General features: G+C 36.4%; 2 protein-coding genes and 1 long non-coding RNA gene across 7 annotated transcripts; 2 read left to right on the forward strand and 1 right to left on the reverse strand.

Moving 5' to 3' along the window:
- The first annotated feature begins 117 nt into the window (after window positions 1-117).
- LOC106080238 (dual specificity protein phosphatase 3-like) lies at window positions 118-9,579 on the forward strand. Of its 2 annotated transcripts, XM_056014573.1 has the most exons (4): window positions 118-242; window positions 3,200-3,471; window positions 5,049-5,272; window positions 7,522-9,579. In XM_056014573.1, the coding sequence occupies exons 2-4, from the start codon at window positions 3,290-3,292 to the stop codon at window positions 7,746-7,748; spliced, it is 633 nt and encodes a 210-aa protein (XP_055870548.1). In that variant the 5' UTR covers window positions 118-242; window positions 3,200-3,289; the 3' UTR covers window positions 7,749-9,579. The 2 variants fall into 2 exon arrangements, with proteins under 2 accessions (XP_055870548.1, XP_013097019.2); XM_013241565.2 differs by lacking the exon at window positions 118-242 and having other exon boundaries at window positions 3,005-3,471.
- Window positions 9,403-10,224, reverse strand: LOC129923477 (uncharacterized). The gene is made up of 2 exons (XR_008775444.1): window positions 10,047-10,224; window positions 9,403-10,000 (listed from the first exon to the last, which is right to left on the reverse strand). It is a non-coding gene; the product is annotated as an uncharacterized LOC129923477 (long non-coding RNA).
- A 3,105-nt stretch (window positions 10,225-13,329) lies between these two features.
- LOC106080244 (GTPase IMAP family member 9-like) lies at window positions 13,330-22,558 on the forward strand. 4 transcript variants are annotated; one of them, XM_056013860.1, is made up of 3 exons: window positions 13,330-13,538; window positions 14,638-14,704; window positions 21,206-22,558. In XM_056013860.1, exons 1-3 carry the CDS (start codon window positions 13,500-13,502, stop codon window positions 22,420-22,422), a joined length of 1,323 nt encoding a protein of 440 aa, XP_055869835.1. In that variant the 5' UTR covers window positions 13,330-13,499; the 3' UTR covers window positions 22,423-22,558. The 4 variants fall into 4 exon arrangements, with proteins under 4 accessions (XP_055869835.1, XP_055869836.1, XP_055869837.1 ...); XM_056013861.1 differs by lacking the exon at window positions 21,206-22,558 and adding an exon at window positions 17,758-19,344 and having other exon boundaries at window positions 13,365-13,538; XM_056013862.1 differs by lacking the exon at window positions 13,330-13,538 and adding an exon at window positions 13,570-13,592.
- Window positions 22,559-23,262: the final 704 nt, after the last annotated feature.

A 23,262-nucleotide genomic window follows, 5' to 3' on the forward strand; every position in this document is an offset into this window, starting at 1 on the left:
AGGTGTTCACGTGACCAGCTCTTCAACAAAAGAAATTTGTTGTAGCCTCATTTTTTTCTCACAAAAAATAAACAAACCAATGCAGTGTAGTATAGAATCTAGAACTCTAGAATCTAGATCTAGATCTAGATCTAGTGACTTCTAGTCTATAGATATCTAGAGCCATAGAAACTACTTAGATCTAGATATCTAGCTATATAAAATAGAACTTGTCTAGATCCAGATCTCAAACTAAAATCAAGGTCTATACTTATAGTACTATAACTAGATCTAGATCTAGAATCTATATTGTATATTAGATCTAGATCTATATATTGTATATAGACTATATATCATTATAATTATATCATAATAATATATCATAGGACATAGAGTATAGAGTAACTAAGAGTAGTTTATCATCATCATGGCATGCTGATGGCACTGATGCCAGTGTGATGCTTAGATGCTATTCGGACACGGGCTATCCCTATAGGCCCAAATTTGAAAGTTTGACTTTGACAGCGCATTATTTTACAACCATGGAATTAGAAAACTTGGCTTATAAATCAAATAAATTAGCTCCAAAAACAGAATAAATATTGCCGGGCTCATTAATATAGACTTAATAGACTTAGCCAATCAAAAAATATAGTCTTAACTCTAGGAAGAGGTAAAGTCATCCGGGTAACATAGGAAAAAACAACAACCTGACTAACAAATTTGAAATTCGTTTTTCTTACATAAAAAGACAGCTAAATGGAAGGAAATTGGGTCAGAATCATTTGAAAATGGACAAGCACATTATACAGCACGCTAGTTTTATAATACATATTAAAATAATTATTTATTGACCACAAAAACAGCGAATGTCCGAATTCATGTTATGTCCGAATTAAATTAAATATATCTTTAGACTTAGACTAGAGTTAGACTTTAGTCGTAATAATCATCTACTCTACTCTCTAGTCTAATATAAATATTTTAAAATATTTGATATTTAAAATGTCATGAGTCATGTATGATAATGATAGTATCATGTTTGAATGTTCTGTTGGCGTGTTGCTGTTCAGTTATTGTTATATGATCATGTATTAGGATCTATCATTACCGGATTACTCATTACTAGACAGTAGACTCTATCACTACTAATCTAGATGAACTAGATCTAGTATAAAAATCTTAATTCTTATCTATCCGCCTACTCCTACTAGAATTTACTAGACTAGATCTAGTACTAATGAGTAATATTACTAATTAATAATAAGGATTATAAGGCTTGTCTTGAGTCCGAAGCCCCAGCTGTGACCTTCATATTTGCCATACACAGGGCAAGCATAACCATTATCTGCAGCTGGTCGATTTAGATTTTCTTTTTGCCATCTGCGTTTGTCCTCGGTAGTGGATATTCTTTTGGTCTCAAATGTGTATCCCTAGGCCTTCGTGAGTGACCTCCAGCTGTCTCATTCTGAGGCCGCATCTAGATTCTAAATCAGCTAGATCTATTTTCATCAGACTATAATTTAGAATTAAAATTATCTCAAGAGATCTATAAGAAGTGCAGTGTCTGAGCCAGAGTGGTAAAGCACTTTTTTCTGACCTGGGATTCCTGGGTTTGAATCCTGGTGAAGACTACGACTTTTAATTTTATTTGTGGCCCTGAAATGCACTTGCCCAAGGCCCTGGGCACAGCTAAGGCCACTTCTGATATCTATTATTATAGATTTATATATTGTATTTATATATATAGGTTCCCGGTCACTTAATCCCCATTTATTTCATCTTGGGTCATTTCATCCCCTGGTCACTTCATGCTCTGATCCAACAACTAATTTTAAAAACTATGATATTAACAATATTTTGTATATTTATTTTTATTTACATGACAAAAAGTGGGACACATTAAATAAAAATAGAATTTATTTAATGTTATTAAAAATGTAACATCTTTAGACATAGAGATAATGTAAAAATTAATTTTACATGTTAATCTAAATCAATGTTATAGGCCGTAGGTAGGTAGAGAAGATGGTCCATTGATTTTTATTGTTGTACATCTTTTGTAATTTCTTCTTATGACGTTAATGTAATAACATGGATTGAAACAAAGCATATATATATAGGCAATATGAATCAGCTCCAGAGGATGGTTGAAGTCATTGTTTATTGGAATAAAAATGATGCACTCATATTCAAGAAAGAAGGATTGAAAAATGTGATAAAATGGTTTTCAGGAGATAAGTTATCAGTGACATGATCATAAGTATTCTAATCCATCTCATCTTTCAAAAGATTTTCACTACTTACACCACACCTTGGCCTTTGATCATTACATCATGCAATATTTGCATGATATTATTGACATCCCCTTCATCAAATAGAAACAATATAACTAAAAACAAACCTTTCATTACCATATATCTACTTATTTATATATACCGGTATATATAATTTAATTTCTCAACAAGTGTGAAGAGAGGAAGCAGAAGACTATAAACACTATAATAACTTTCAAAAATATCAAAAGCATTCTAAAAAAGCATAATTAATTATTATATTTAAATAGGGCTTAAAGGCGAAGCCTTAACAGCACAAGTACACAATTACTAAGAAGAAAATATTTAAGTGGGGATGAAATGACCGGGGATGATATGATCAAAGATGAAATTACCGGGAATGAAATAAATGAGGGCAAAATGCGACTGAGGGAATCTTTATAGTGCTTATGGGGGAGGGCACCTTTGTTATGCCCTCCACCTTTAATAGGTATAGATATATAATAATTATATTTAGGCCTATATCTATGTATAAATAAAATGTGTAGATCTAGATCTAATCTAAATTTAGTCCTAGATTTACTAATTAGATTTTGAAGACACAGAATAGAGCAGTGAGATGTAGATCAAAACAAAATGAATATTCATATTTGATTAGAGCAGTGTTTCCCAGGGGTACGGGAAGACTTTGGAGGGGGGTAAGCGGTGAACCTCATTAACTAAGCTGATTTTTTAAAATACCCATTAATTTATTTATTTCAAGTCTTAAGAGGACAAAGAATCTAGTAAAATATTTTATGGCAACTAAATCAATCATCACAACTGTGAATATATATACAACAAACAACAACACAACTTGACAAAGGGTACAAATATATTATAAGGATTGGTGGATTAAACAAATTACTTCTAATATGTGTATATATATATATATTTTTAAACAGATGCCAGATATATAGTCTTCAGTTCTCAAAAAGGAACAAGTTTAACACTTTTGGTTGAAAGTAAATTGCTGCTGCTCAACTTTCTCCATTATGGGTTCTAACGATGCACATATGTTTGAAGAAGCCAAACTTTTCCTTGCAAATTATAAAGATGTTGGGAAGCCCAATAAAAGTAGGGCTCCAGTGGTCAACAGCTTCTCCTATTTCATATTTCCAAGTATTCCTCATAATGCCTGTGATGAAATTGAGCCTGGTCTATGGCTTGGTAATGGGTAAACACATTTTTTTTTAGCTTTCGTACTGGTATTAAATGTGACACATTCTCCTATTACAATCACCTATTTTAAAGTGTTTTTATTTTAAATGGACTGCGTCAGGTGTGAATTGTTCTTTTCCTTCTTCTTCGTATTTGTCCAGGAAGTTAAGTCTGAGACTCTTGAAACTCTAGGCCCACAGAAGCTCTCCTTCATCTGTCTATCTGAACAAACTTTTGTTTTGGGAGGTTCCAGCAGATTTAAACTTTTGCATCCCTATTACCCATGGCTGGTATCCCATGATGCTTAGGCGGTTGGAAGCGAAGCTCAAGGCTGAGCACTCTGGGGATATTTCCCCTTATTCTTTCTCTCTGTGTTGGGGGCTTTCTTACATCTCTATCCGTGCAACAAATTCCATCAACAGGGCTTCTGCTTTGATTCTCTATTGGCCTTACCATCTCCTCTAATGACTGTTTTCACACCAGCTCCACGTAGAGGCTTAGAAGCATTGCCTGGGTGCAATAGTTCTGACAAAATATGTAGGTCACAGATTTTGCTGGGTAGCCTCACAAAATGCTGAAATCTTCCTTAATCTTTGCACTTAAAACAGTGCATTTTGCGGATATGTAAAATGGCCCATAATAATAATAAGTTGACAAAATTAGAGAGTGATTTAAAATTCAATAGGGGTTGGGGCTTACTGGTGCAAATCTTTGAATGATTATTGTAAGAACAATGTAAGTATTTCAGATTGACCCTATGCATGAAAAAGGCAATTAGAACTCTCTTCTGTCACTGTCACATTGTTGTGACTTCTATGTTACCTTTTGAGTGGGATGCTTGTTCTTAATGAAATAATGTGAAATAATGTTATTGAATGAAGCTCAGCAGTATGGGCAATGAAATACCATTAAAATAGTTTTTATTTAACATGAATAGGTAGAACTGCATCTATAAATACAATCTTCAGTATTATAAAATCATATAAATAGGACTACTATCAAATGAACCCCAAACCACCTCTTATCTTCCCTTTCATATTTAATTTTTTTTTCCTTTCATTCAGGGAAACTCTTACCATGGGATAGATCTACTCTATTTAATAATATGGAAATTCATAGATATTTACAGGCATTCTAATCAAAAGCAAGTAAAGACAAAGGATAATGTCATATTAGTCAAAACTTCCACTCAAAATGACGTCATAGGCCATACCTCTTGATCTTGCCACATTGGCTTGTGGTAGTCACTTTTGGTTCACATGACACAGTGTGAGCAGGTTAGAGAAAGTGTAATAACCATAAACCTCCCATGGGGATATTGGTTTGACTACACTCTCTGTAGAGTCTCTGGTAAACTCTTTCACCTGCTGACCACAATTTGCTGGAATGCTATTGAGGAGTACATTGTTGTTTGTAATATAAACAAGCTTTGAACTGGCAGTTCTAAATTTAACCTTCTTACAATTTATTTTGAATGTATAAATTGTTTACTCTTATCATGTAATATTATGTGTAATGCACAATTGTAAGACAAAGTTCCCTAGAAATAATAAAGATTATTATTATTATTATCTTATCTCATTTTATCTTTAGAGATTTGGCCAAAAAACTGGATGCCCTAAAAGACATGAAAGTAACGCATGTAGTGAATGCTTGTATGGGTAACAAGCTGAACCAAGTAGACACTAATGCAGACTACTATCAAGCAGCAAACATTCATTTCTATGGCATACCAGCAGTCGATCTGTCATCCTTTAACATAATACCTTTCCTTCGACCAGCAGCAGACTATATAGAACAAGCTTTAGCCAACAAAGGTAATTTATTTTTTTCATTAACAATGTAGTTTTTAATGTTTGTTTTAAACATAGCTAGTTCATGTCATGCTATTGATAATCAGAATATCCTTAAGAGTTTCTAAAATGTCAGTTTGGTGGAAAACCTGCTCCTGTAAAACACAGATGGCAGAGAGATAGAGCCAGTAGTGTACGGAAGGGAGGACAGATTTGGCAGCTGCCCCAAGTTCCTGAGTATAAAATAAAATGTAAAGTTCCCCTTTCAGACCTTGTGATCTATAGGGCAGATGATGTTAAGGTCATCTGTTTATTTGGCCAATGGTTATCGAGCAGGGTCTTATGTGGCCAGCACAACGACCAACCGCCTTTACTTTCCCCATCTAAGGTCACGTACCCATTAAAGTTGGGTGGACTCAAAAGCGTCCTAAAAATCCTGGAATTCAAAATCACAGTCTTCACCTAGAGTCGAACCCAGGACCCAGGTTCGGAAGCCAAGTGCTAAACCACTCAGCCACTGCGCCCCCTGATCCTGAGTATGTGGGCGCAAAATTATTATCAAAACATTTTATAAAGAAATATATATATATCTGTCACTCTGTTCATTTATAGCATTCCCATTGGATGTAAGTTTTGTATTGCTTACTGGTGCTAATATGAAAGGTAAAGTTACCCTTTCATCCCTTGCACAGATGATGTAAAGATCATCTGTTTCTGTGGCCAATGATTAAGGAGGGTGTCATGTGGGCAGCACAATGTCCAACCGCCTTTACTTTTAGGTACCCATTAGAGCTGGGTAGACTCAGAGGCGCCCAAAGATCCCAAAATTAAAAATCTCAGTCTTCACCAGGATTTGAACCTGGAACCCCAGTTCAGCCACCACACCTCCGTTGCAAATATATATGTGTACTATTTTGAGATGAGATGGGGTGATAAAAGGCTTTTCTGACCCATGTGCCTAGCACCCTTGATACTCCACTGTTTGGAGCTTCTAGTTTCTGAGCAATTGATACATACACGAAATTTAAATCAAATCCTCATGGAAATCAATTAATCTGTACATCATTTAATTATTTCTGAAAAAAAGTTTGTTGATGACTAAAATGGATTATTTTCACATCACAATGGCCTTACAGAGGTGTCCTGTGTATAATGTCTTTCCTGTAAAAATTAACTTATGAAAAGATTTAGATAAACAATTAGACAAGAAGACTTTTATTCCCTTTATCTTATAGAGGCCTTGTAAAATATACCATAGAAGTTCTTTCATTATGTTAAAGTAGAAATATATTTGAATATTGGTACTTTTATAATACATTGTACTGTTACTGTGGGGTGGTTACAAAGGAGTAATTCCAGACATAAATCTTGTGTCACAGATACTCCAAACTAGTTCAGTGAGCCTTTAAATAAAATTCACTGAACAGTAATCCAATGAAGAATATTTTTTTTTTAATAAAACTAGCTAGAAACACAGAATTAATATGTGCAGTGAGTATTCCAGATATGATTTTACAATATAAAAAAAAATTCAAACAATGAAACCTACATTACAGATTGCACAAGAGAGATGAACTTAAATAATAAATCCACACAGTAACAGATTAAAAACTGAACTTTGAACTCAACTGGAATGAGCTTATCTCAATAATTTATTTAAATTTTAACTCGGCGTAGTTCTCAAAACATTGAGACTTACATTTTATTTTTCATTTAGGGCATCTTTCACGCTCAGTGCACTCTGGTCCAATCTCTTTTGTAAGCCTGTGGGAGGAAGGAGTATTGGGGAGAAGGTTTCCTTGCTGCCTTTAGGCGATATATAGATAAACTCAGCTTGCGTTGGGATTCAATCTTAAACCCCATTGATATGCAACCATGCAGTTTATACCACTAAGACAAGTTTCCCACACCCAAATGAAAAAAGAAAATCTTTAACTATCTCCCCCATTAAATATTTTGCTTTCTTAATAATGATTCGATTAATCTGGAAAATGTTGTAACATTCACACTCTTGCCAGTTTGGCCTACAATTGAATATTAGATATGTATGATTATGTGACATAATGAAATGTAAGGTATCATTTGAATCTATCAGAAGCATTCACAATTTATTTCTTTCAAAACATTTGTTTAACCTTCGGTCATTGAATGGTATGCATAACAAAGTTACTTTGTATTAATAATATTAATAACAGTCTATAATTTTTTTTCCTTAATAGATTATATAATTTTAATTCAATTAGAAATAGCTCTTCTTTGTGTTTTATCAACAGGTATAGTTCTGGTCCATTGTCAACTCGGGATATCCAGGTCAGCCAGCCTAGTCATAGCATACCTCATGCTCAAAAGGAACATGGACTTTAAAAATGCTGTGCAATATGTTAGGCAGAGACGAGAGATCTTCCCTAACGATGGCTTCTTGAAACAGTTAATCCTCCTGAATAGAGAAATTGTAGCCTCTAAAGTCGTTTCTCAAGAGAAACCGGCTTTCATTGATTAATTATGGTCTGGCTGTAGAAATACAAAGTTACAAGGTTTATTTATTGGTACAACTATTTTTGAAAGACATTAAAGTTTTACTTTGTAAACTAGGATATGAAGCAGGACAGTTTTTTTTTTATTTGAACAAATATTTTTTCTATAGACATTAAGTAACACTTTCAAAACTAGGACAATAACTATGCAAACAGAAAAATTGAAGAGCACCAGAACTGTTTTTTGTTTTTTGGTTCCAAAAATAAAATGTCTTGTTTAAAGAGAAGATTTGCATTTGTTTAGAGAGCTGAATACTGCATTCCAATAATCCTACTCCTAACTTCTAATAATTTCAGGTTTACATTCTTTATCACATGTATGCAAACTATTCTGGTCAATTCATAATTGTTTGATGACCTACTTAAAAGCTTGTTAAATTGTTTTGGGAAATTCAATACTGCATGTATAATAAAGCTTTATCTTTTTAGATGAGGGGAGTTTGGTTGTTAATTATCGCTGAATGACAATAATATATTTTTTTTATGTGGATACATATTACATAATTGTACAAGAGTTTTTTGCTTATAATTATATCTTCAATAGAGTGTGATTTTTATTTTGAACACACTATTTTTTTTTTCTTAATAACAACCATCTCTTGCATTTGAGTGACATAATAGCAAAATGGAAAAAAAAAATAGAACTAATACAAAGCAAACTGAATTAGATCTAAACTGTTCATGCCCCAAATGTAATCAGATTTACAATGAAATAAATTGAACTCTACAGCCCTCTCATCAAGAATGAGGGTTTTTCCTTAGCGCTCATCACAAAGATAAAGATTTGACATCTGATCACGTCTTGGCAAAGACATCTCTCCTATCTAGGCACTTTTTCAACTTTTCACTCCAAAAATCATCAAATATTTTCTTTTTCTCATAGCCACATTTTAACACACAGTCTCTTTGTAAGTACAGGAGTAAATCTTTTTTTTTTTTTCTTTTGTTCTTTTAAAAGTGGAAAGAAATAATATCAGTTGGTTGTTGACTGCTGTTCATTATCAAAGTCACATCTAGTGATGTTATGTTCTGTTGAATACCTGATTTCATAATGATTAATTTTACCTCATAATGCATATAGTTATAAATGGTTTCTTAGTCTGTTGTCAGTCTTATGGTTTTCATCTCTTGTCAAGTTACAGTCCAGATAATGTGTTAATTCTCATGAATTCCATGAAGACCAATCACAAAATCATCAATTGATATTCTGAATTCTCCCAAATAATGATACAAATCTAATAAGGCTTTGAATTGAATGTTTTTTACAAATTTTTTAAAAAAATGTTTTAACTGTTATGGCCTAACTAAAGGCTTGTTCAATTTAACCATTCTTTATAAATTAAAAAAAAAATGAAAATTGATCTTGCAAACTAACTTCACTATTATTCCAAAGACCATCTTTGTTTTTTTTTTGCTTAATCTGTTTAAAAACATAGTTTTTTATGTGTAAAGGCTCTATTTAATGACTCAAAATTTTGGTTAGAAAAAAATGTAGACAATTTAAATTTAGAATTAATTTTAAAAAAAATATTTTTAATACATGTTGTGTCAAATGCTTAAATTACTTTTTGACATGATTGAAATGATCGTGCAAACTAACTCTATAATTTTTTTTTGGGGGGGGGGGGGGGTGACAAATATTTGAGCGTGTGCTGCAGCACATTGACTTTGTAGGTAATGAACATTTACAAAGGAGAGCTGTTGAAAAGAAAGGAGTGAGAATAACATATAATATCCCTCTTTACCCAAACTGTCAATGTTCTCCATTGTTGAAAGTTTTTTTTCTTTTTTTTTTTTGCTGTAGTAAACTGCTATCAACTATATTACAAACTGCTGTGATAAGCCTATTGTGATATTGCCTTGTGATAGTGATGACTTATTTTTTTTTACTTGCTCTTCACATATGTACTTAGTTTTATGAATTGCAATGTGCTTTTTTTAAAAAAATTAATATTGAATCTGTCTCCATTGTTAATTTCTTCTTGTTGAAAGTTCAGAACACTTTTCTTTGGTATTGTTTTACTTTCAGAGCTCAATATGACCAGTTAGCTACTTACCCACATAACGTTATTAGATTTTGTGTTCAAACATGTGATGTGGTCAGCTCAGTGACCAGCTATCTTTACTTTCAGCAACTAATCATTAAAGTAGGGCTGAACACAAAAACAACCAAAAAATTACTTTTTAAAAAATCTTCACCATAATTTAACTTTGAAACCTCTTGGTTTAGAAGCCAAGTCACATGCAAAATTTAACTTTGAAACCTTTTGGTTTAGAAGCCAAGTCAAATACATTCAAATCTTGTGTGTGTGTATATTTGTTTCTTTATATTCTTTATACCATGCAATATATTAAGTAAATTTGGTTTTGCTAAAATCATTTTATGAATACATTTATTCTTGTTTTTGTTTATTAAATGAAATAAATCTAGTAGAAATGCTCTTTTTATTTCTATCTAAAATTCAATCAACTTTTGTCTCCCTTTTGTTTGTGTGTATTTCTTAGTACTGTGAGAGCACTGGAATGTGTAGTGTTGGGTAGTTGTGCTTACAAAGTCAGTAAGAATGTCAATAAACATAAGGACAAATAATTGAACAGAACAAACAAAATATCAATAAATGACAATCAAATTTAAAAAAAAAATTGAATTTTATAGTGCAAATCACAATTTAACAGAAGTAAAGTATTTAGATCTTGTAGAGTATGTACTTTCTGGCAAAAAAAAAATGATTTCAATGTGCCAGGTTTAATGCAGCTCGAGCCAGTATCCTGGTAAGACTCTTTGTATGACACTATTTTCTTGAAAGGCATCCTATTATCGACTCTGCTATGCCAGTTAAAATTTGAGAAAATCTCTAGCGACCGCCATAACCAGTTGGGTTGAGATTTTTGTAATGGCTTAGAAAGTTTTTGTGTACATACTGTTATAACCCCGCCATGCACACCGCCATCCAAGACAGTGCAGAAGGTGCGCACTATTAGTGACTCGAGTATGAAGGATGTTGACATTTAGAGAGAGAGAACGATTTCCGTCCAAGTCTAGAACCGATATGAAGATGCTGTGCTCAAGGCAGATGTTCTACATGTATGTGATGTCCTCGTGTAAATAAACATCTATATCTCGTTGAATTGCCTCCCTTCAGTTATTACAGCATGCTGTCTTCATTTTTCTTCAGTGATGACCCGAACCCCCCCCCCCCTCCCAATCAGGGGTAGGCCCTACTTCTGTGTGGGTGACATCATTCCTACTTTCTATCCTAGCGTATATCCAGGCTTTCATCTTTCATCATTCTAGAACCTAAAGGAAGCCAAACGAATCAAGTTATATTTTTTTTTACAGAATTAAAATTAATACGGGATAACACAAGTCATTATACATCTAACAAATGTCTAAAGTATAAGTCTTCAGTGTTTGTTGGAGAAAAACACGCACACACAAGGGGACTAGAGTACCTGGCTACGTTCAGATGGACATCAAATGTAAACACACAGAAGGGGACTAGAGTACCTGGCTACGTTCAGATGGACATCAAATGTAAACACACAGAAGGGCCAAGTTCATATCAGGCATTTGAGGCAAGCTCGTTTACACTAAACTTGTCATATCAACTGCCACTGGACTGACTGCATGTATGAATACCATTCTTCTGTAACCGATAAAACACGAAGTTTTATTATACATATAACTAGAAAAGAAAACAGGCAAGCCCCAATATGAGGCCCTTCAGAATAGAATGCTAAATAAAATAGCAATTATACATAAAACACTGAACCATTATCTTCAAATGGAAAACCGAATAAAATACTCAGAAAAACACAAAGATAAAGGCACATTTACTGTTCCATATACAAATACTATTTTTCCCTATTGCTTTCAAAACATGGAATAGATATTTGAGCTGGGGTGGACTTAGGGGCGCCCAAAGAGTCCGAAATTGCTTTACCGTTCAGCCACCGCGCATGACAGAAGATTTTATTGAGGTATTTGTTGTAAAAGGGAGGGCATGTCCCTCTTTTTAAGTCGTGTCCTTCCGGCAGGCAGTTGCCTAACCTAAAGTGTAAAAATGTTCGTGTTTTACTTCGTTGTTTATTGTTATAGAACTCTTTATGTTGTGTCTGTTCTATTTATGTGCATGTTTCTGTTGTGTTATCTGTCACTGAAAATGTATGGGCCTAATTATCATAGCGACTGTACACGAGACCAATCGTCATACAAGGCCTGAAACTGACCTGCAACGTCACAACCCGTGGGCAGTGCAGACCAATAGCTCGTTGCCACGTCACACTCACAGGTCTGTCTCGAATTCTGGAATTTTAAATTTCGGGATTTTGAGGGAAACTCTTGAGTTCCACCAGCTGTAATGGGTGAAAAGGGGGAAAAGTAAAGGCGGTTGGTCTTTGTGCTGCTTGGTTCTGCAAGGTTGTTAACGCCGGAAGTGGTAATGGTCTTAAGCCCATCATTACTTATAAAGTGCTTCCAATGGCATGCGTCTCAAATAGCCTCTGACAACCAGTCCAACTCCTGGCCTTCACGTGTGGCTCAGTTACTGAGCCTGGCGGAACCGTTACCACAGTTAGGAGAAGGGGCAAAGGTGAGAAACTGGCGCCTAAACCAGTAAGCTTCGGGCAGGAGGGGCTCGTTAGCCTTGGTTGGCTACCCATCTAGGAGAAGGAATCCAAACCTCCGCTGCCCTGCGGCTATACCCAAACACAAGAAAGGCTTCGGGAGACAACCCTGAGGAAAAATCAGGAGCTGGTGACCCTTAGGCAGACTGTGGCACACCGTGCTACAGCCTGGCAGATCCTGCGGCGCTACTGATCCCAAACTGCTCAAATAACACTCTCCTTAAATCGTGAGTGACAAAAAAAAAAAGACATTTGCATGATCTGCCCCATAGATCGTAGGGTCTGAAAGAGTCACCTTTTTTTTTCTTCTGTTTAGCAGTGTTTCCTATATGCAAGCTTATTGTATTTGCTAAACACTTGTTTACCCTGCAGCAGTAATTAGATTAATTAGAAAATTAGTTATTAATTATAAGACATCAGTTAGGCAAGGTTCACATCTAACTTCACATTCACTTTTCCTTTCCTTTGGTCTGCTGGACCGCTGGGGCACCACACAAGATATGTCAACCTTCGTTCTCCATTCTTCTTTGTCATTTTGTCTTTGATTGAATTTCATTCTGATGTTCTTTCTGAAACTATTGAAACCTGCCTTTTTACCTGCCTGGGTGGACCACTTCGGGGGCCGATTTTGAGGGTGTCATGTGGCCAGCACAACGACCAGCCGCCTTTACTTTTCCCCCAACTAATGTCAGGTTGACTAAAAGGCGCCCAAAGATCCCAAAATTGAAAATCCCAGTTTTCACCAGGATCTGAACTCGTGGACCCCCGGTAGGCTGCAGAAGTTAAACTCTTTATTGCGTAGCCACCGCGCCTCCTAAATCAACTACGGAGTACCACAATCTCCCCATCGCTCTACTGTTTTGCCATTTTTATTCGGTTTTACCCCTGACCTTCATAACAACGCATGTCATTTCTCCACGGCACACAGGTCTATTTTAATACCAGCTCGAGCAGCGCTTCGCCTTGTCTCATCAGCTGTACTACTTTGTTTTAAAACTTTTCCAAGAATGAAGTTTTCAGTTTCAGTTTGAGCCTGGCGGCTGGTTAAGTCGGCAAATCTAATTCGGATCCTTGATTGTAGATCTAAGTGTATGCGCATAGCAGCGCATTTGTTGCCTTACTGTTTGGAGGTGAGAAACAGAATCCGTCCTTATGTTAGTTATTGACTTTATTGTGTACTAAAAGTGGGTTTAACTTTTGTGATTAAAAATAATTTTTAAAAATACAGAGTAGTGTAAAGAGTGTGGGAGTTAAAATAACCGACTTTTTGTGATCAATGTTTTAAATAGTCTAAACAATTTTCTTAACTAAATTAGTAAATAGATAATAAAAGTTTAAATGGTTCATTTTGAAGTAGATACTTTTGAAGATCGAGGCCGACAAAGTATTACTTAGAGAAAATACAGATAAGCTAAAAACGAACCCCCTTCCCCCAAAAAAGACGAATACTAGATCTATTACTAGACCTAAACGTTATGTAATATCTATTTATTCGTTAATTCGTAATTACTTATGTGGATTAATCTGTGGCATTTTATGTCTCGAGAGACGATCTTTTCACATGGCAACTTCTTGTGTGACTAAACAGGCCAATCCTTGATGCACAGCTGCGGTCGAAGGTTGGATTAATATTGATAAATAATTAAACTGAAAATGTCAAGTTTCCCTTTTCAGGCCTGCGACAGATCTTTATGTAGATAGCTTGCCGCCCAATGCGTCGAAAGGCGCGGTAATACCTAAAATATATGGGGTGGGGGAGATGATGTAAATGTCATCTGTTTTTGTTGCCAATGGTTAACGAATGTGTCATTTGGCCAGCGCAATGCCCAACCGCTTTTACTTTTTCCCCAACTAATGTCAGCTACCCATTAGAGCTGGGTGGACTTAGGGGCGCCCAGAAGATCCCAAAAATTAATAATCCCAGTCATCACCAAGATTCGAAATCGGGACCCTCCGATTTGGAAGGCAATCGCTTTATCACTCAGCCACCGCGCCTCCTGATAATTAACTATGTAGCACTAATAATCAATAATTTGTTATCTCTTATACGTGGGTAAGGCTTAGAATTTTTTTTTTATATATTGAGTCTACCTACCAACCTACTTAATTTCCCAACTATCTTTCAAAATACTTGCCAACCTACCAACCTAGTGTCTGTCTTTGTATACACATGTCAACAACAATATAACATAATGAGCGCTTGGATGACATTTATTTTCGTGTTGACAGGAAGATCCAGGTGTTAATGAGAGATTACTGAGCGATTCCTGGACAATGTCTGCCAAAGTAAACAAAGGTGAGATTAAAATTGTCTTTAGCTATGTGACGCTGACAAATCCAATCATTTGGTTCAAAAAATCATTTGGAGAAAATGTTTAAAAATATGATGGCCATTGATGAGCAAAGAATCCTTGGCTTGTGGACATTGAAAAGATATGAAAGACACGATTTTGTACAAATATTTACAGAAATAAAAGGAAAAACCTTGACCTTCCTTTAAAAGTTTTGTGGGATACCGTTAGCCTACATTTAGCTTTAGTTGGGACAAAAAGGAAGACAAAAAGGAGGACAAAGCCTTACAAGGGAGGACACAAACACTCCTTTGTTCCCCTGGCAATCAAATCATTAAATAGGAACAATCTGGTATAGACTTTGTCACATGTAAACTATGAGTGAGTCTGGTGTGAATGTACACTTTGGTTTCTTATAGTTATAATGTTTTTTGTTTGGTGTAATGCACAAATTGTAAGACAAATTTCCTTACGGAATGTTCCATGAAGAACTCAAAGGAGTGATGATGATGATGACATTATGAGCGAAGTGTCTTTACTGGAAGTTGTATTTTCCTCTTTGTACCACAGCACGCTGATTAGCAAAAACGCCATTTCAACTTTAGAATGCCTTGGAATGCCAAATAAACACTAGCAGTGTATTTTGATTTTAACAGTTTTTTTTTTAACATTCTTAAAAACTCGAACATTTGTTCAAGAATGAAGTGGTCCAAAAATGTGTCACCTTACTTGCTGTCTGTTTGTGAGATTGTGCAATTCATTCAGAAGATAGAAAGGATAAAACCGATGGACGGATAGTATCCAGTTGGTGTGAAAAAGCCGGGCATGTTTGTACCTTAGGCCAATAACTGCCGGAAGGAGGACAGGTACCTAAAAAGGAGGACATGACCTCCCTTTGTTCGACGTGTGGTAACCCTAAACTCAAAATACACAAAAACACGAAAACCGATTTTGAAACTTTATTTACTGCCCTTAAATCAAATTATATTACAAGGAGTTTCTTTCCATCATCAACCTAGGCGTGCTAGTTAAAACTGAGAGTTATTGCTGACAGGTCTGTTATATTTTATCAGAGCTACGTAATCTAAATATAGCCTTGCCAGTTGAACTTTTCTACAGGAGGACAGTCATTGAATGGAATGTTTTGTCATGTGTCACATTAGAGAGCTGAAGAAAAGATTGGTCTATTCTATAAAAATGTGCATAAAAATAGTTCATATTTTGTTTTGGTCAGAGAGGGTTACACATGCTTTTTTTCGTCTACTATTTAACATCTCATTGTCACAACTACTCTCTTTGTAACTGGTTATATATTCAAGTTGCTATGACTACAATAAAGTAGGCCTACCCCTTTCAGATCTTTCGATCTAAGGCAGGGAGACAATGGTGTATGAAGTTAAAGAGTCATCTGTTTCTATGGCCGAAGGTTACCGAAGGTGTCATGTGGTCAGTACAATGACCAATCGCCTTGACTTTCCTTAAGTTAGGTGCCCAATAGAGTTGGGTGGACACAGGGGAATCTTAAAAATCCCGAAAATCAAAAACTTTACCGACATTCGAGCCTAGGACATCCAGGTTCGTAAGTCAAGCGCTTTACAACTAAACCACCTCACCTACCTAAAATGACTAGTCACGCAACCAAGTAAGGCCGCCACTTTTCTCCTGGTGTGAATATAAGGCAGCCCCTTTCTCCTGGTGTGAATGTAAGGCCGCCCCTTTTCTCTAGATGTGAATGTAAGACCGCCCCTTTTCTCCTGATGTAAATGTAAGGCCGTCCCTTTTCTCCTGATGTGAATGTAAGGCCGCCCCTTTTCTCCTGGTGTGAATGTAAGGCCCCCCTTTTTTCCTGATGTGAATATAAGGCCGCCCCTTTTCTCCTGGTGTGAATGTAAGGCCGCCCCTTTTCTCCTGATGTAAATGTAATGCCGCCCCTTTTCTCCAGGTGTGAATGTAAGGCTTTTTATGAAGAAAGCTACAGAGATAACTTTCTCAGTCTAATCTAGTGTTATGGACTGTGTGTGTGTGTGTTACTATGGTGACGGTGGGAAGAGGTTAAGTATTGGTTGTGAATGATGCAAGAAAGGCGTCATTTTCGTCATTGGTTTTAATTAGGACAGTCGACCCCAGAACGTGAGACTGAAAGGTTAAATTATTGTAGTGAGTTTTTTGGTTAAAAAAATACCATGACTTAAATCTAGTACATTTATTTTATCTTATATCAACTTAAATTTCTCTAGATTATAATAAGAGTTTTATCTAGTATTGTTCACAAGGAAGTGACTCAAGTTATTTCAAGTTTTATTAGTTAAGATATAATACGCCTACAGCGGTTTAGTTGTCTACCAGTAGTTTGGTGCTACAAGTCAACGACACTCTTACTACATTATCATCTTAAACCTAACTATCCTATCTATCCCTATCACCAACTCTATCACTAACTCTATCCATAATTCTGTCCCTATCTCTATCCATATCTCTGTCCTTAGCTCTATCTCTAACTCTATCCATAACTCAAACCATAACTCTGTCCCTATCTCTATCCCTATCTCTGTCCTTAGCTCTATCTCTAACTCTATCCATAACTCTGTCCCTATCTCTATCCCTATCTCTGTCCTTAGCTCTATCCCTAACTCTATCCCTAACTCTATCCATATCTCTATCTTCTATCCCTATCTCTGTCCTTAGCTCTATCCCTAACTCTATCCATAATTCTGTCCCTATCTCTATCCCTAACTCTATCCCTAACTCTATCCATAATTCTGTCCCTATCTCTATCCCTAACTCTATCCCTAACTCTATCCATAATTCTGTCCCTATCTCTATCCCTAACTCTATCCCTAACTCTATCCATAATTCTGTCCCTATCTCTATCCCTATTTGTCATTAGTCATATCCCTAACTCTATCCTTAATCCTAATGGTTTCCCTAAACTGAATTCTAACTCTGCTTTGTATTCCCCAATTAACGAGATATTTTTAGCTTAACACTAGACAGCGCTTACCAGGTAAATCCACGTTTCAGAGACTGAGCTACAGGTATGTTATGTTTCTCTTGACAGGCAAAACTTCGCTCAATGTACTTCTGGTTGGTAAGACAGGCCACGGGAAAAGTGCCACCGGAAATTCCATCCTTCAAGAAAAGTTGTTCACGGCTAAGAGCAGTATGACCTCCGTGACCAAAAGTGTTTCTCTAGGTTTCAGCGAGAAAGGGAACGAGAGGATACTTGTGGCCGACACTGCAGGCTATGCGGACACTGAGTCGGACAGATCAGAGGGCAAGACGGAGAACGTACAGCTGGTCATAGATCAAGTTAGGCAAGCTCTGGTTATGTTCCCGCCAGGATACGACGCCATTTTGTATGTCACACGATTCGACATCCGGTACACGGCAGAGGAAATGGAAACTTTCCAGATTATCAGGAAGGTTATAGGCACCACGAGCTTTAAGCGCCGTGGGATTTTAGTTTTCACTCACGGTGACGCGTTCGACCAGGAAGAAATAGGAATGTCTTTTAACGATTGGTGCAGAGGCCAGACCGGCCACTTTAAAACAATTCTGAACCATTTCGGAAAACGTGTCGTCTTAATGAACAACCGAGCTGACGCAGAGACCAAAGCGAGTCAATTAAATCAGCTGTTGACGGAGATTTGTTATGTGCAGCAGACGTCAAAATATAATAGATATTCGATGTCTAACTTCATTGCGTCTGAAGAGGGAAGAAGCCAGATTGTCGACTACTACAAGAAAGATGACATGGTGAGATCAGTGGAGAAGAGAGTTACAGAAATCAGTCAGCGGCTTAAGAAATTGAACGGTTCGCCACTGCGAAAAATACGGTCTGCACAAAGTATTCAAAACTGCATTGCATCTGAAATACAAAATATTGAATCAGAAGATAAAGGTACAGGTCTGTTTGAAAGTCAGCTCAAGAGGCTTGATCTACTGAAACAAACCGCGGAGGATGTTAAAAGCCGGGCTGTGAAAGAAGATCTGGAGGAGAGACGACTCGAGGCCATCAGACAAAGAAAAATGGAACTTGAACAAGAAAGAGAGATGCTGGAAGAAAGAAGGCGATGGCAGGAGAGGGAATTGGAAAGAGAGCTCGAAGAGAAGGCGAGGAAGAGAAGTGAATATGCCAGACAAAAACAAAAAGAGGAAGAAGTGTGGAAAGATATGGAGAACATCGTGACAACTGGAGCTGTGGTCATCTCAGTGGCTAAAGTGGCTTGGACTATTTTCAGAGCGTTAAGAGGATAGTGAAAACTGCAGCTAGTGCGTTATTAATGGCTTGCTTACAAGTAAAGCCATGCTTACAAGTAAAGCCATGCTTACAAGTAAAGCCATGCTTACAAGTAAAGCCAATGTCAACTAGAGCGTTCAATAAGTCTACAGGAACAAGAAGATTTAAAAAGAAGAGAAGAAGCTAAATGATTAAAAAAGAACTGTTAATATTATGAATCACAACTTTTATTTGCATGCTAAAATTTATGAAAAAAAAAAGTCTTAATGTATTTTTGTGCATTAATATCAATTGTTGCACCCTTACAGGCTAAAAAAACTTGCTATATCTGACATTTTCTGTATCTAGATGTTAATAATTTGTATCAATGTTTTATAAGACATTAAATTACAAATATTAACATAACGAATGGTTATTGTCTTAACATTGATTTCGATAATATTTTGTACACATTGAGTTGATTACTTCGTTTAAAATAGTACTGACCTGCTAATACACCAAAATAGAAATTATTCACGATTTTCTTAATTATATAAAATTGTATAATATTTCATTTTATAACCGTACTATGTAGTTCAAATATATTTCGTGACATGATCAAGAATACAATAAATGTGATGACGTCAAATCTTTCCGAGAACTAGAATTTTTTTTTTTTTACATTAGGCAATTTATTTATTTATTGTTTACATTGGTTACCAATGCGCGATGGTCTGATGTAATCAGCCGAACAACAAGCCACACCACGTTAGCCTTCCTCAACAAATACCTGGACGTCCCGTGAGTTGGAGATAAGTCAGATAACTTCTGGATATCCAGCACACTATTGGGAAGATGGACTTCTAAAAAACAAATGTGGTTATCAGCCACACGATAACGAAGTGTAATTAGAAGTTCTTGTAATAAGTTAAATATTGTATCATCAGAAAAATTTGAGCGCTCAATAGGAGCAAACAGTATTTATCAGTGTCCTGCCATATCAAATGATATTAAGTTTAATCACATGCTTTCATTTTATCTAAGTTTTCGATAGCAGACATTTAAAATAAACCATACGAAAAACACGCTCCACTTTTCATGACTTTAAATCTTTCTCTGTAACAAAACACAAATGTTACACTTCATTGCTCCCTAGGAAACCACAGAAAAATAACTTCGTTTAATTTTAATATTAACTAAATAGTGACATAAGCACTTCAGACAATTACTAGAAATGCAATAAAATCCAATCCTCACAGAACGTCAAGATGGCTATGCCTGAGTTCTCAAATTCCCTTCCTTTAAACCACACTTGACCCGAACACGTGATCTTTCAGAAAATCAAGTAGAAGAGAAAGTGAATATATAAGAAGAGAAATTAGAAGAGAAAAATTGCACGACGCAAAATTAAAGCATGCCCTTCAAATGAGCACGAGGTCTTTAAGGTAGGAACCTACTGGTAGATGGGGCTGGACTGTGGAACAGGCGAAGTTGAGACCGCACGTTTATCTAGTAGTATAAGTTCCACTTTCAGACTGTGCTATGTATGGGGCAGATTCTTCCTCTTCCTTGTTCTCATACCAAGCAGATGATGTTAAGGTCATCTGTTTCTTTCGACAAAGGTTAACGAGCAGGGTGTATTGTGGCTAGCACAACGACCAACCAACTTTCCCCAACTAAAGTCCCATGTCCCCATTATAATTTGGTGGGCTCTGGGTCGTCCTTAACAACCCGAAATTCAAATTCCCAGTCTTCACCGAGATTCAAACCCAGGACTTCAGGTTCGGAAGCCAAGCGTTTACCACTTAGCCACCGCTCCCCCCCCCTGCCCATTTATGTACATACGGCAAAACGAGAGTGTAGATTTCCTCCCAATAGAAAGAAAAAGTTAGATTTTTATAGAGTTCCGAATATCCCAAAAAATCTTTACTAATTTCTTTTTGCCTCCCACATGAATCAAAGCCATGAATTTTCTTCTGTTAGTTCACCCTTGAATCTCTTAGTTTATCTTCTCTATATCTGGAAGTATAATGCACTAAATACAGTCTCCACGACAGACGCTGGCACACGTATTTATGGCCAATACAATTATCAGCCATCATTGAATTTTGTTTTTACAGAACGCCTGAAGGAATGATCGGAATTTGAACTCTTTAAATATGAATACATTTTTTTAGTGGAAAAAAAAAAAGACATTCTCGAAAAATATAGATATAATTTTAGAGAAGGCTATGTTAAATCGAAGTAAAAATAATGATCGAGAAATGCTTTTTGTTTTCTATTTCAGATGAAATGATGTCCCTTTTGTTAGTAGGAAAAACAGGCTGCGGAAAGAGTTCCACCGGGAATACAATTCTCGGACGTAACGTCTTTAAAGCTGTAATCAGTACGACTTCAGTAACAAAAGCTGTGCAGTACGACTATGCAGTGGTCAATGGTCGTGAGGTGAAGGTCGTGGACTGTCCTGGAGTAATGAACACTGACTGCCAACCACACGAGTCCGCGTTCATGCTTTGCCACGAAATAGAGCAAGCCATTCTTGTCAGCCCGAACGGCTACGATGCTATCCTGATAGTGGCAGACATAGCGCGGTTCACTGAAGAGGATAGAGAGGTAATGAGGCTACTGAAATCAACGTTCGGTGAAGATTTTATTGAGAAATTCTGCATTTTGATCGTAACCCACGCGGACAACTACGACCCGGAAGAGAACGGGAAAAGTTTAGAGGATTGGTGTCATGACCAGACCGGAAGCTTTTACGACATTAAAAAGGAATGCCTCAGCAGAGTCGTTTATTTTTTCAATAAAACCAAAGAGGACAAAATAAAAAAGGAGCAGGTGGATCGCTTATTTCAATTCGTGGATCAGATTCATTCCAAACATGGCCGTTACGACAAAGATTATTTCGAGGCGGCCAGATGTGTAAGAGAGCACTTGCAGGTGAAGTTAAAAGAGCCGCTACTGATGGAGGAAACAGAGAGGAAGATACGACTCAGAATGCAAGAGCTGCGGGAACTGGACGAGAGCAACGAACAACAAGCAAGGCAGAAACTTGATGCCATGAAGCAAGAAATAGCTGCAGTGCTGGAGGATGTAAACACAGAGGATCAAGGGACGGATGCTTTAGCTAATGTTAAGTGCTTTGTTCAAAGGTTTCTTCATCAGATTGACGACAAGGTGGACAACTTGAATGATTCCCTTAACATAAAAGAAAAGACGAAGAAATTAGAAGATGAAATTGAACGCGACAAAAACCTGGAGATAATAGAACTTCAAGAGGAAATAAAATTATTGAAAGAGAAAGAATTAAGAAAGAAAGAAGAAATGAGCAACAAGATGAAGTCCCTTGATGATGACTTCAAAGACATTAAACAAGAACAGACAGAAATGAGAATAAAGAATGGCATTAAGCTTATTCAGACTATTTGGGAAAACTTCCGCTTCCGCGGACCAGCTCAAATCATGATTGAATATATTGTCAACAAGTTGAAACGAGATAAGTAGTTAATAAACATGGCCTATGAAGGCGCTAGCAATCGCTAGCTTCAAATGCATTTAAATTATATTTACTGTCACTACTTTTAACTATTTAAAATAAATCTTAAAATCTCAAAGAATCAAAAGAAAAATATTAATTGCATTAAGTGTAGGCCTATCTTTGATTAAATATTACCTTTTTTACCTTTACCTAGCCCTTAGTCAGTTGGACCGTTGGGGCACCAAGCAAGATTTGTTGACCGTGTTTCTCCATTCCCCCCTGTCCTTTGCCTTGTTTAAAATGTTAGGCCCGTCCATTCTTTTATGTTGTCTCCCATCGCTTTCTCTGTCTGCCTCTTCTTCTTTTTCCTGGTACTGTTCCCTGAAGGAAGGTCTTTGCGAGCCCCGTAGATCTTGCAATATGGCCATATATTTTAAGATTGCGTTTCGTTACAATAGTTACCAGGTCATCTTGGGGTCCGATCGCTGATTAAATTTTACATTACATTAAAATAAAAACAACGAAGAGATTTATCTATCTTATAAATTACATACGTTTTTTTTTTCAAAAGAGAAACTACGTCTCACGCGTTTACCCATTCAAGTTGTAAATTTCTTTAAAAAGAGAGTGAGTTGCTTTTTTTTTGTTGCAAGTGTCAATTTAAACATTTAAAAACGAAGTACTTTGAAAAGCCGATATAGCTGCTCCAATGAATGTGAGAACAGCGGTTCTCAACCTTTTTAGCTCGGCGACCCCTTTTTACAATCCCCCACTCTGCCTCGACCCCCCTCTCCTTACACCCACACAGCAATAGAAGAGTAGGCAATAGCAATCCATATTTTCGATAGTCTTAGGCGACCCCTGGC

This window comes from Biomphalaria glabrata, chromosome 16 (genome assembly GCF_947242115.1).
Source record: "Biomphalaria glabrata chromosome 16, xgBioGlab47.1, whole genome shotgun sequence".
In the NCBI taxonomy this organism is placed as follows: Eukaryota; Metazoa; Mollusca; class Gastropoda; family Planorbidae; genus Biomphalaria; species Biomphalaria glabrata.